General features: G+C 38.7%; 1 protein-coding gene across 1 annotated transcript in view; it reads left to right on the forward strand.

Moving 5' to 3' along the window:
* The window catches only part of SIPA1L2 (signal induced proliferation associated 1 like 2), a 124,605-nt gene that overhangs the window by 54,558 nt on the left and 56,848 nt on the right, over positions 1-13,199 (forward strand). Inside the window, exons 4-5 of the mRNA XM_072410258.1 lie at positions 8,002-8,190; positions 12,124-12,298. Of these exons, the coding sequence (XP_072266359.1) occupies positions 8,002-8,190; positions 12,124-12,298 (364 nt within the window). The remainder of the gene's footprint in view (positions 1-8,001; positions 8,191-12,123; positions 12,299-13,199) is intronic.

The raw sequence follows: 13,199 nt of genomic DNA on the forward strand, positions 1-13,199 counted from the left end.
CATTTATCCAAACTCATTTCTATAAAGGAGTGATTACACAACAACAATATTGTTAGTGTTTGTTGGAGCTGTTTGACTGAGCTAATAGTTTTGTGTAGAGAGATACTGTTTTTTTTTCTTTTTCTTCAGATTGTTACATGTCCCCCATGACAATGCTAGATTTCCCACACCTTCTACATTTACCGTATTTCTCCAGCGATAGGTCACGGCTTATACATCAATTTTACAAACCTGCAATTGGATGCGGCTTGCTTAAATGGGACGGCCCATCTAAAAACATGAAAACTCATTTGTTAAAAGTATAATTCAGTGCACAAAAAGACAACATACCCAAAACCGATAGTTGAGTTTAAATTGTTATTGTATTACTTTTTACTGCAGTAATGACCAGTTCGAAAAACAACACAAAGCAAAGATAGATCAGTGATGACGTTCTTTCACTTAATTGGCGCTGCTGCATCCAGCCTCTTCTTCACATTCCTCACTTTTGTCTATTTCAGGTTCGTTGCCGCAATGTAAAAATGTAACTATTACAGGCCTTTGCTAGTGCGGTATATAATTCAAGCTAGAAAAAAAAAATTTAACAGAAATAAAAAGGAACAAAAGTTTATTGTTGGCTGGGAAAATATGAGATTTTATTTTCGTTTGAAAGACTGGAGGTTGGGGGTACTGCAGTACAGCTTACCTTTCTTTAAAATCAGATCCATAAACGTCATCATCATCACTGAACAACTCTATTGAGACCTGTGCTGCATTGCTGTTGCTAATGTCGGATACGCCTTTATCGTCGGTATCACTCTCAGATATTGCAGATGTTGCTTGTGCAGCTGTTAGGCTTGTAGGTGAAGGAAGTATTTCGGCTTTGCAAAAACTGTTATGTATGCTTTCTGGTTTCAGGTTGTTCCATGCCGAAATACCCATTTGCATGCTTGACTGTATGTTGCAAGTCGCTGCTGACCAGACCAGAGTGAATGTATGCTCACCATCTGCCATCCATTTTTCCCACTCAATCTTTACAAGGCACTTAATTGCATGATTGACAGCAATATCAAGTGGCTGCAGTTTGCATGTAAGCCTGCCAAGTAATACAGCCATGTGACCACCAACCTTGTTCACTGCCTTCTGAACACTATCCATCAGGTGAGCAGACACAGAGTCAAAAATTGGCAAGGGCTTCTTATTGTTAAAAAATCCGGCTCCAGGCCGCCTTCTGTAGCATTTGTCCACCCATTCTACCATAATGTCTTCATTCATCCAGCCCTTCTTATTCACTGAGACCTCAATACCCTTGGGTAGTTTTTCCCGTGGCATTGTCACCCTCTTAAAAATCACGATTGGCTTCAGCTTTTTGCCACTTGCAGTGCAAGCTAGAACAACTGTAAAACTTGTCCACTTATGACCTGTGGTACCTTACTGATATGATCTTTTTACCAACCGTATCAACAGTGTGTGTTGATGGAATGTTCATCTGCATTGGGACCTCATCCATGTTGATAACATCATCAGGTGTTAGTTTCAGTGTCTCGATTTCCTTCCTTTTCTTGCTGCTCTCTAAAACTGTCAATTTTCTTCTCCCAGTCGTCTGGCAGTCTCTGTCCTACTGGCTCGGATAGATAGACCATTTTCATTTCAAAAAGCGAGAAATCCAATTATGACCCCCTCTGAAGTTATTAATTGTCATTTCAGTCGCCATTCCTCATGCCTTCATTTTAATGGCCAATGTTGAAACTACCCGATTGTTCTCACTCTGCACAAGAATCCATTCTTAAAGTCGCTTCTCCAAACTTGGCCATTTTGCTGCCCTTGTACGCCTTGCATGCCTATGTGGCAGAATTTGTGCAAAGCTTCCTCATCTTTGTGCCATTTTCTCACTTGCTTTTCATCTACTTCATCTAAGTGGCTTCCAGCTGCACGATTCCCGTTTTCTTTTGTCCTGGAGCTTAAAATCTGCAGCGTAGGACTTGGGTTGCGGCAGGGTATGGGTAAGTGCTAAATGTTATTAATTTGATTGTTCTCGCTTAACTAGGGTATGATGTCACTATAGTGTTGCAAAGGCCTCCAGGGGCGTGACAAATTACATAGATTTTTTTTACTTCTACTTACTTATTACTACAGTATTTACTTCAGATTGGTAAATTTAGTAGCACCGCAGCCAATAAGATGGGAGCGGCCTATCTTAGAGTTTGAAAACATAAATGAGCATTTTGTGCGGCTTATAGAACTGCACCATGCAAGATCAGGTGAAATAGCCACTGTGAAGGGGATAAAAAAAGAGAGCCGATCTCTTTCCCCTAGGAAGAAAAAAAAGGAGCAGCCAGAGCCTCCCAGGATGTGTGACGTAGGTATCCTGGGAGGCTCTGCGGTCCCATTAAGACTTAAAGGGGTGGTGCTCCACCCATTTTTTTGAAAAGAAAAGGGTGTTGCACTTGAAAAAAAAAATACTGGAGGCATCTATTTTTGCTGCTTCAAAGCACCTAACTGTCTGTGTTACATCCACCTATATATTTAGAATATTATCAGATTACAAGAAAAAGCTTTCTTTAAAGTGTAACTAAACCCATGTGACTCACCTACCCACCATCTTCCTTCTCTTCTTTCTCTCAAACACGTTCATCACCTGGCTTTGCCAAGAAAGAAGAGAGCCAGAGTTATGAAATAACATATTTATTCAACATATCCCCCCTGAGACAGATGCACTTGGTACAGCTTAGTTGCAGCTTTTCTAGACCGTTCAAATAAAAGTCCTTTGGTTGGGCCGCAAACCAGCTCTCAGCAGCATCTTTGACATCAGAAATGTCCTCAAAATGTTGCCCCTTCAGGTGTTTCCTCAAATTTGGGAACAGATAATAGTCTGAAGGGGCCAGGTCAGGTGAGTAGGGGGATGGTGGACCAATTGGAAACCCAGGGTGTTCAATTTAGCAGCCACAGCGTTGGACGTGTGCGCATGTGCATTGTCCTGCAAAAAAAGGATCTTTTTGGTCAAATTTCCATGGCGTTTCGTCTTAATTGCCTCCTTCAGCTGGTCCAGGAGGTTAGCATAATACTATCCGGTAATACTAGAGCCCTGTTGTAGGTAGTCCAGAAACAGAATACCGTCTTTGTCCCAGAAAACGGACGCCATAATTTTTTTGGCCGTTTTTTAGGTTCAGAATTTCTTCGGCTGCGGTGACCCACTGTGGGGCCATCCCTTTGACTGTTCCTTGGTTTCAGGATCATAGAAGTGGAGCCAGGTTTCATCCTCAGTCACTAACCCAGCCAAAACGTCCTGTGCAGCTTCAAAATGGACCAAAACGGCTCTTGATGCTTCATTCCTGTGAGATGTCAAGTATCTGGGTTGTTTTTTTTTTTTTTAATCGGATATTCGCCGGTCCTCAATAATCAGCTCACAGACAGCATCGCAGGTTGCTGGATCAGTTGAGTTTGGGGGCCGCCCACTGCGGGGCTCATCTTCAACGGTGAAATGCCCAGTCTTAAAACGAGATATCCAGGTTCTGACAGTGCTGTAGGAAGGACACTTCCCCCCCCCCCAGTGTTTGTGACATCTCAGTGTAAATGTCCTTTGATGACTTTCCCTGGAGAATCAAAAACTTCATGACGGCCCGTAACTCCAACAACGTGAAACTTGCTTGTGCCTCTGCCATCACAGCTTCTCATTAAAAGGAAAAACAGTTTTAGGAAAAGCAAAGACCTGATATTTGCACAGTTACATACTAAAGGTGCGTACACACTTCCACTTTTTATCGTTCAAAACGAACGACGAACGATCGATTGGGCAAAAAATCGTTCGTAAAAAAGTAACCAACGACGCAGACGAACGAGGAAAGTCGTTGGAAACGAACGACCGGACCGGCGGATCGGATTGGACGACGATCGTTGAACATCGTTTGTGTGTACGGTCGTTCGTTGATCGTCCATGGGGTGAGCATGCGTAATGAACGAACGTTCGTTCACTTTCCTGTCGTGCACATAGTTCCTCTATCACTCAAACGATCGTATCTATTGTGTGTACAATATCTACGAACGATCGTGTCGTTATCTCTATGTGCAGGATCGGTGCTATACGATCGTTCGTAGATATCGTGCAGGATCGTTCGTCGTTCGTTTTCCAACGATAATAATTGGAAGTGTGTACGTAGCTTAAGACATTAGGCTGTCATATGCTCCCTCACTCATTCACTTCACCTGAAAGGGGGCAAAGCCAGGAACTTCTCAGCACCTCCTCGTATTATTGCAAATTAGCACAGTATTGCTTCGCTAATCAAGGATAAAGACCCAATTAAACTTGCTTCTTTCATTATGAAACATAGGTTCTAATATATTACACTTAATTAAATGGGAAAGTAATTATCCACACATAAATTGTTGAAAGACTGGACTGATCTTTAACTAAAGGCAAACTAACTAAGTGCTCAGTAAATACACTTATTAAATCGACATATATAGCTTTTTGTACCATCTGATATATTCCATAAAAAAACTAATATACCATAGTAACTGTTTTTGTGACATTAATTGGGGTAACAAAGGAACCCCTTATACCTACCTCATCTCTTGCTCCTGCTGGCGCCTCCTCCATACAACTGATTTCTTGCTGTTTGCATGTAAAAAGAGTTATTGTCCAGTGAAGTGAGTAGCCTTTCACTGCAACTGAGGATGCCAAGGGACAGTCCATAGTCTGAGGCAGCTGAAGGAAAGATGAGTGCACTGGGTCCCCGGTAAAAGAGGGGTAAGGTAACTAAAGTGCTTCCTAAGTTCCTGCTAGATCTAGAGGAGCATTAACTCTTATAGTGCTCTGCAGCAAGAGTATTTTTTGAAGGATTTCAACTTTAACTTGGTATTACATTGTATGCTCCTTTATAAAGTTTAATATGTTGAAAATGTATTATTTTTTATTGCAAAAGGTAGTCAACTTTTATACAAACACCCTACCTGCCTAGGTCTGCTGCTATTCTGTTTACCTTTTAGTGGTTTATCCATTTCAAACATCCATTTTTAGAAAACCATGGACTGTCAGCATGGGAATAATAAAACTGAACATTTATAATCCAAACACTAAGGGCTTTCTCACTTTAATGTGAACTTTTGGACTCTTGTTACCTTAATTGACCAGAAAAACATTTTCTGTGACCCTTACTGTTATGTGGGCTGCTTTTTAAATTAACCAATCAATTTCACTTTGTTACTGGGGCCTGACATCAAGACAAAGACCTTGGCAATTGCCTTTTCAGTGTTAGGTAGACTTTTTCAGCGGCCATTATTGGCTGGATTTGGAGGAGCATAAACATCAAGTAAGTATAAACCACACACTGACCAAACAAAAACTGCAGGCCAGATGCAAATCTTTGAGTGTGATTTATATCACACATATCATACTTTCACTAAATTAAATTTAAATTCCTGATTCATTACAATTTAGTATTCCACGATCCATCTATTTTAGAATTAAAGAAAATATTGCATATTTGACAACCCTTTAACAACCCTTGCATATGGTATATATACTTTGTTAATAAAATTTATTAAAATTATATATATATATAATAAATAAAATTTATTAAAATTATATATATATTAAAATATATATATATACCCTATTATTATTCATATTATAAGACTGCGTAATTACATTTTTTAATTTATTAACATTGTTTAAATGTTGGAGAAGTTTACCAGCAAATCAAGATCATCATATCTCAAAATCTTTTTGTTTTTTTCGGTCACTCACCTTAGATTTCACCTTAAATGGCTGGTTTGATCGGACAGGGTATTAATCATAGCTGTAATTAAGTCTTTTTCAGGTCAAAACATGAACGTAAACCTGACAACCTCTGTGAATTTCGCGATAAAATTAAAAGATTGTACTTTTTGATTTGCTGGTTACATATTTTTCCAATATGAAAAGGAGATTTTTACATTTGCAGTGTTTTTACAGGGCAGAGGGCATACTGTCAAGTTTTATTATTATATTGGAATTCTAATGCATGTCTTCGTTGAAAGCTTCAGTATATCTGCTATGACAATTTTCAAAATTGAGTGGACCCTAAACTTAACTACAATATTACTTTTAAAGTTCTTACTAAATCTAAAAGCTGTAATTATAGTTTATGCTTTGTAGCTAATAAATAAATATTTTTGGAATTGTAATATTTTATAAAATTAGCAGAAAATCTTGCAGAAAATGTGACTGGCTTCACCCATGCACTGTGGTTACTGATAGTCCACTGTGCATTAAGCAATGCATTATGCAAATCCATCATTTTTAAATGACACCCCAACGCATCCTGCCAGATCACCCCAACACATGTGGTGCTAACCCATTGCACAGGTGTGAACATCTGTGTCTTGTTGTGTGCCGTACTACAATATTGTTTTTTTTTTTTTTTGTGTGTGTGGTTTGTTGGCACCCTATACAAAATGCCTCCCCTGATGTCATGAATGGAGAGACGGAACCAGTAGGAGGCACTATTTCTTGCTCAATGGTGGTGTGAGCCCTAAGAAGGGCCAAGATGCAGAATCTTAGCAACAGCCTGGTTTTCTCCAGAGGTGAGGATGCTGCGATGCAGACTGTTGTCAGGTTGCAGTCCTTGGGCACATCGGGTGGGCAGAACAATGTTCAGTACTGAATCAGCAGACAAGAGAATAGTCAAGAAAGTTGGGGTCAAAGCAAGCAGCAAACATGCAAGACCAGAAACAAAGCCACGGGTTAAATACCAGAAATAGGCACTGCTGACATGGAGGTCACCAAAGACACATGAACACAGGACACACAGGTGACTGGAGGCACGGGGGACATCGAGGTCACTGAAAACAAAAGAATTCAAGGAGACACAGGAACAGCAGAGGGAAACAGCAGACAGGATTAGGAAACACTTAATCAGGCAACAGGTGAACAGGAACACTACCAGAGTTGGGGGAGGTTCTGCAATATTCTGGACACGTTGCATGTATGCTGAACGCTTTGTCTAAATCAGCTAAATAGCCAAGGGCTATTATCTCCTGATTTGGTTTCTTTTATTAGATTCCACCTAAAAAACATAGGAACTAGAGACTTTTATTCAGCTCTTACCCTATGAATCTTCCAACCCTGTAGACTACGGACAGATCTACCCCTGGAGATGTGTGAACATAGACAAGTCCTGTGGGAAAAAAATTGCTTTACAAATGTTAATATGAATATGTTCATATTATGCCTAAAGGCTTTAGCTTATAAAAATGTTATTGTATGTTTGGCGTGTTATCCTTGGTTAAGATTTGTCTTCGGCTTTTGTTTTCTGTCTGAAAGGCTATAATTAAATTGAATAGATCATGTGTATCTAAAGCCCAAACTTTTTTAAATTATAGATAGAGCATTGAAAAGTTATTTGCTGTCTTTGCTGTATAGCTGTCTATGCCCCCAAGGGGGGAAAATCCACTTTTTCTATTTGACTTGGTGACTATTGTTACTGGGTAAAATGACACGGTAAATATATTGTTTCATGGTTGTCACCTGAAAGTGGGAGAAAGCTGAGGGGAAAGCTACCATTTGTGGGTGCACCTGTAAAAACTATGGCTGGGGAGTTGTTCCTTTTAACTTGTGCATGTGAAAGAGGAAGTTAAGACCCTGCAATATCTATTTTATCATACAAAATAAATTGTCATTGAGATACACATGGTAAGTAAATATGTAGCTGTAGTTTTATATGTTTTCTGCTGATAGGTTACAAATAGACAAAAGTCATGGTAGCTCATGTTACTTAGATACAATGGCACAAGCAAGGTGGAGTGTTACATGACCTATATAGATGATTATTAAATAGAATTTTATATTGTATTTCAAAATGCACCTCTAAACTTGTTAAACTGTATCATGTGTTGGCTGGAGCCATGTAATATTTAGAAATGAATACCTTTCATGTTTAGGCCAAATTTAGGCCAGTTCAATCTGACAACTGTGGTATTTATGAGATTTAATTGATTCCCAGTACTAACATTTTTACTTTATACGTTCCATCATCTTTGCAGCTTACAACTCTCCGGGGGGCAGTTTTAGAAGATACAGTGCCATCAACAGCGAGGCATGGTTCAGCACGTGGCCTTCCTCACAAAGAAGTCCTTGAATATGTCATACCGGAGCTTAATGTGCAGTGCCTTCGACAAGCTCTGAACTCCCCAAAGGTCCCAGAGCAGCTGCTCAAACTAGACGAACAAGGGGTATGTCTTGGTTATAATTATGTGTTTGGTATAACAGTCAAATCAAAAATACCAGATTGATCTTTGTATTCTGTGATCTTTTTTTGTTGTTGACTGCATAACAGAAAACTAAAAAATACAACTAGTTTTACTAATTTGCTAAATGACTATTTTACCCATCACCTTGTCAATTCCTCACAATAGGCCTGATTTTTTTAAGGCTCCCCATGGCTGGAGAGGATACACGTTCATCAGTGAAGCTGAGTGATCCTGCAAACCTGGAATGGATCTGGTCCAGGATTCAAAACATTTGCTAGGAAATAGCAAATGGCTGTGAAGAAATCCAGGTTTGCTGGATCTCCCAGGTAAACTGATGAAAGTAAATCCTCTCCAGCCTTTGGGAGCTTTAATAAATCAGGCCCAATGTCTTTTAAGGTAATCTTAAATCACAATGCTATCATATTTTTAGCTAAGAATCCATGCTAGGCATTTTATAAAAGTTCTATAGAATATGGAATATTTGCTCTAGATTTGCAAGTATATCTTTAAATTTTTGGTCTGTGCCTTTCTAAATGTTAATTTTAAAGCTGTAGCACACCATGTGATTTCCAACACATCCTATTAGGGAGACAAGTCACCTCTCAATGTCCCCTCTTTATTTTAGTTCAAGTGGTTCCAATGTGTACAAGATTTTAGATCATCTGCTATGACTAACAGTCCTTCGCATGCAGCTTTTCAGAACTGGCACCTTGGCAGCCCTCACTGCTGCAACAAGTTCCTTGAGAACCGGTTTTTGCCCATTTAAGAGCAGGCAACAGTTACTAAACCTCTCACTGCCACCTCTAACTATTACCTATGGGACTTCACTGGTGAGAAGCTATACTTTGCATCTCATTTGAGGAAGCAGTTTAGGGGTGTTAGCATAGCCCTTAAACGTAGCCTTTCTGTTCTATACAGTGTTTTGTACAGTGGTTGTCTTCTAATGTTTACAGCAGGTAGCACAGCAGCTGAGGCTGTTCTATTTAGTAGTTTTAAAAGACGCTGATTTTTTTTTCTCTACTTCTGTAGGGAGTATCTAGCATCTGTTTAGTCATACTTTGTTTCTTTTCACAGGTAAAAACAGATATTTGTAGTTCTGCAAAACAAACAAACCGCAGTTTAATTATGTTTGCATTGCGGTTATAGAGAAATTACTAGCAGTTATGTCATAATATACATTATTGTGATGGTTATTATTATTGCTACAAGACTCTTGTTTATCTATTTTATACCTCCTACTAGACCACCACTTGCTTGCTGTGGTGGGGGAATAGGTGGAAAGGTTTAGAATTTACAATTGAAACCTGAAATATGGAGGAAAGAGTGGTCAACTGGAAAAATAAGGGTTAAAGGTTAAACCCAGGGACTGATCCCCCCCCATGTTCCCTGTTCAACGTTGTTGAAAACTCCTGATGACATGCATCAGGGGACAGTCATAGAGTGGAGACATTTTACATGAGACTACAAGAGAATACTGTTTTTACAGCCCCTTTACAAATTAAATTTCCCTTTTACTAACCTGTTCTCCCTTTTCCCTCATTAAAATTACTTGTGCCGCATTTGAGTAAAAAACAAAAAAGAAGAAAAGGTTCAACACACACAAACAACTGAAGTAAAAGAGGGTCTAAAGAATATTTTCATTGAAAGATAGGTACCATAGGATGGGCAAAAGGGGGGTTAAGGGCTTCCTGGTCCCTTTTACTAAAAGCAAATAACTAAAGCTTCCTACATATGGTTACAGCCAGCAAACTCTCACTGTGTATGTCCATTTGCAGCAATAGACAGCCTCATTAGTCTTCTCTTTAGGCTTTATACGTTCTTCATATAGTAGTAGCCATAGGGCCTAACCATCTGTTAACCCTTAAGTTTTTCCATTAACATCCCGTTTTTAGATAAGAACTTAATAATAATGCCTTTTGTTTTTTTGGAATGAAGTGCCTGTTGTTTGCCTTTATCATTGTTCATAATCTATCCCAAGCAGTAATATAGTAACACATGCTGACCTGCATATAGGCAGCAGTATAAGAATGAGCAACTGTTATGAAAGAATGAGTCATTGTATATGGTAAATGTATCCTGTCTTGTAAAAGTCAGTACATCCCTAAGTTTGTTAGGAACATGGACCTACTATAAAGTGTTTTTTCCTAGAAGAATGACAAAAAAAATCCTAAGAAAATCAATCCAAAAAAGGTATTCTATCCTATATTTGCTAGTCAGATCTGGTTATGATAGCGTTAATTGTACATCTATATGCAACAGGAATAATCCCTAAGATATTTTGAACAGTATGCCTTTCATCTTATTAAAGCGTAGGCAACTCTCAATTACTCTTGCAACTTCTTAACAACATCATCAAACACTCTTTCATATATTATTTAGTGTGAAACTGCTAAATTTCTGGCCCTAGGCAGAGATTATTTAGTACTGAGTTCAGCCTAATTGGCCAGCAATTTGATTATACCAGCAGTGGTTATCTCCGTACGTACATTAGTTTCTAATACAGCTAAGCACAAGCTGAATAACAGAATATATGGAAGATAGGGATAAAACATAGTCAGTGCGAAAATAATAATACATAATTACCTTATATTCACATGATGTCGTTTCCTGTAGGACATTAACTGTGAAAATGTCCGGTTTAGTGCTTTTTGCATAATTTTAGTGGTGGAGGCTCAAAATGTATGAGCTTTAAAAAGCCTATTTTACAAAAAACAATTAGCAAGTGCTTTATGAAAACCTGTGCCTTGTATAAATAAATAAAACATTTGTGTTAATGGATAACAGACCCTGTAGGATGCTGGATCAGACTCTTAAAAACCATACAGTTAAATAGCAACTCAAGAACTGGAGATAATTTATAATTGTTCAATATATGAACAAATGATAACACTTGACATGTGCAGTGCAACCTTACCAAACCAATCAATGAAAGTCCCATTGCATTTTGAACATATTTTTCATCATTTATGAACATATGTGAAAGAATATTTGTCGTTGTTCAACCTTTATTTTCTGGCAGAACTTGACATTTGGATGAATGTTTTTACCCTAAGAACATTCTGTCCCTTAAATGGATTATTCATCTCCCATGGACTTTACTGTAGTTCATCACAAACATCCAGTTGATAGAAACTAAAAAAAAAAGTCCAACTTAAGGGAAGATTCACCAACCATCACCCTAACGTCCTGATCCTGGGCACATTTGCACAAAAGTATGAAATATATATATATAACTCAGGGAACATTTGATTAGTTACAGCTCCCTACAACATGAATGGGTTTTATATATTTTTATTTTAATATATATTTTCTTTTAACTTTGAAGTAGGTTGTTGTATCTTCTTCTCCCTTTATTTCCTATCCTACAGACAAAAGAGGAATTAAGAGAAAAGCACTCTAAAGTGGAAGGACAGAGATTATGCATTTCCCCAGCAAGGGCACCAACAGTAATAAAAACCCAGCAGTTCCAATACTTTCCTGCTATATGCATAACTAAAAGTTTGGCTTCAAACTGTAGGGTTATGATCACCAGTTTTATCTGATGGACCAACTAACTTTCTGTCAGGGCTGCTGTGCATATAGTATGGTGCTGTTTTAAAACAAAAGCTGTTTCCATTGGAAAATCTTTGCAGCTGCTGGGATTGTCAACAAAGCTAAAACCTTTGTGAAGGGATTACAAGAGGTAATATAACGTTTATCAAATCAGGTCTAGCATCTCTCTGATTTGCCTCACCTCACCCTTTTTTTACTGAGCCTATAGTCATTTTCAGTAAATGACTATAGATGACTTAGAAAATGATTATAGGAGTATATACTTTAGAACAGTATAACTTTAAAGATTATTTATTATTTTTTGGTTTTGTTTTGAGTGCAAAATACATGGCCAAACCTGAAAATAATTTTTTTTTGTTTTAGCTGAGCTCCCAACACAAAGTTGGCATCCTGTATTGCAAAGCAGGACAGGGTACAGAAGAGGAGATGTATAATAATGAAACTGCAGCGCCGGCTTTTGAGGAATTTCTTGACCTCCTAGGACAACGTGTGCGTTTAAAGGGATTTAATAAATACCGAGCACAACTGGATATTAAGAGTGAGTATTGTAAACCATTTCTACTCTTCTTAAATGGCTACTTAAACATCTAGTTCTTCTTAAATCACTGTAGTGAATATGAATAAATATATATATATATATATATATATATATATAGTGTACATGAAAAGTCCACCTTGGGCGGTTGGGGATTCCTTTCCCCGTTTGTATGCTTAAGTACATCCTGTTGTATTCTCTATAATATACAATAAATAAATAATACAACAGAGGGAGTGGGGATCCATATAATTGCTACAGCAGCTGTGCAGGCTTTGAAACACAAGTGCACAGATCTCACCAGCAGGGTCCTGTTGAAATAAAAAGAAATTGTCAGGTGGTTTAGCCCTCCAGCATCTACTAAAACTATTTTTACTGGACTGACACTTAGCAGATGTACAGTTAAAAATTAACATTGCTGTTCCCCATAACCTGCTCTGGTAAAGCCCCGAAGCCAATATATAGTATCAATGAGCCCTAAGAAGTCTAATTGACCTGTAAGGAGGTTGGATAAATTGTTTTTTTTTTTTATGTTGTACAGTAACTCTGTAAATGCCTCACCACGCATGTGCCGGAGCAATGTGTCACTCAAAGGGGAAGAAACTTCCCCCTGAGTGACATGATGGCAGATCCTGTCTACTCTCAGGCTCAGACCTGCGATTAAGGAGTGGGTGGGTTGTGTCCAGAGAAACAACCAGCCCACTCTCTGAGTTTGCGATCAGTACAGGGGACATGGTCCACGGCTCTGGCTGGCTAAGCGCCCAGGGCCCTTCTCCTGACCCTGTTTGGGGGCGCACCGGCCAGAGCCGCAGACCACCAAAATTTTCTAGCGGAAGAGCACTGGTTGGCGACCGCTGTTCTAATGAACCTTCCTTTCATGGTATGGCTACGGTTCTGCAGTGTT

The sequence above is a fragment of the Pyxicephalus adspersus genome, chromosome 4, assembly GCF_032062135.1.
Source record: "Pyxicephalus adspersus chromosome 4, UCB_Pads_2.0, whole genome shotgun sequence".
Classification (NCBI taxonomy): domain Eukaryota; kingdom Metazoa; phylum Chordata; class Amphibia; order Anura; family Pyxicephalidae; genus Pyxicephalus; species Pyxicephalus adspersus.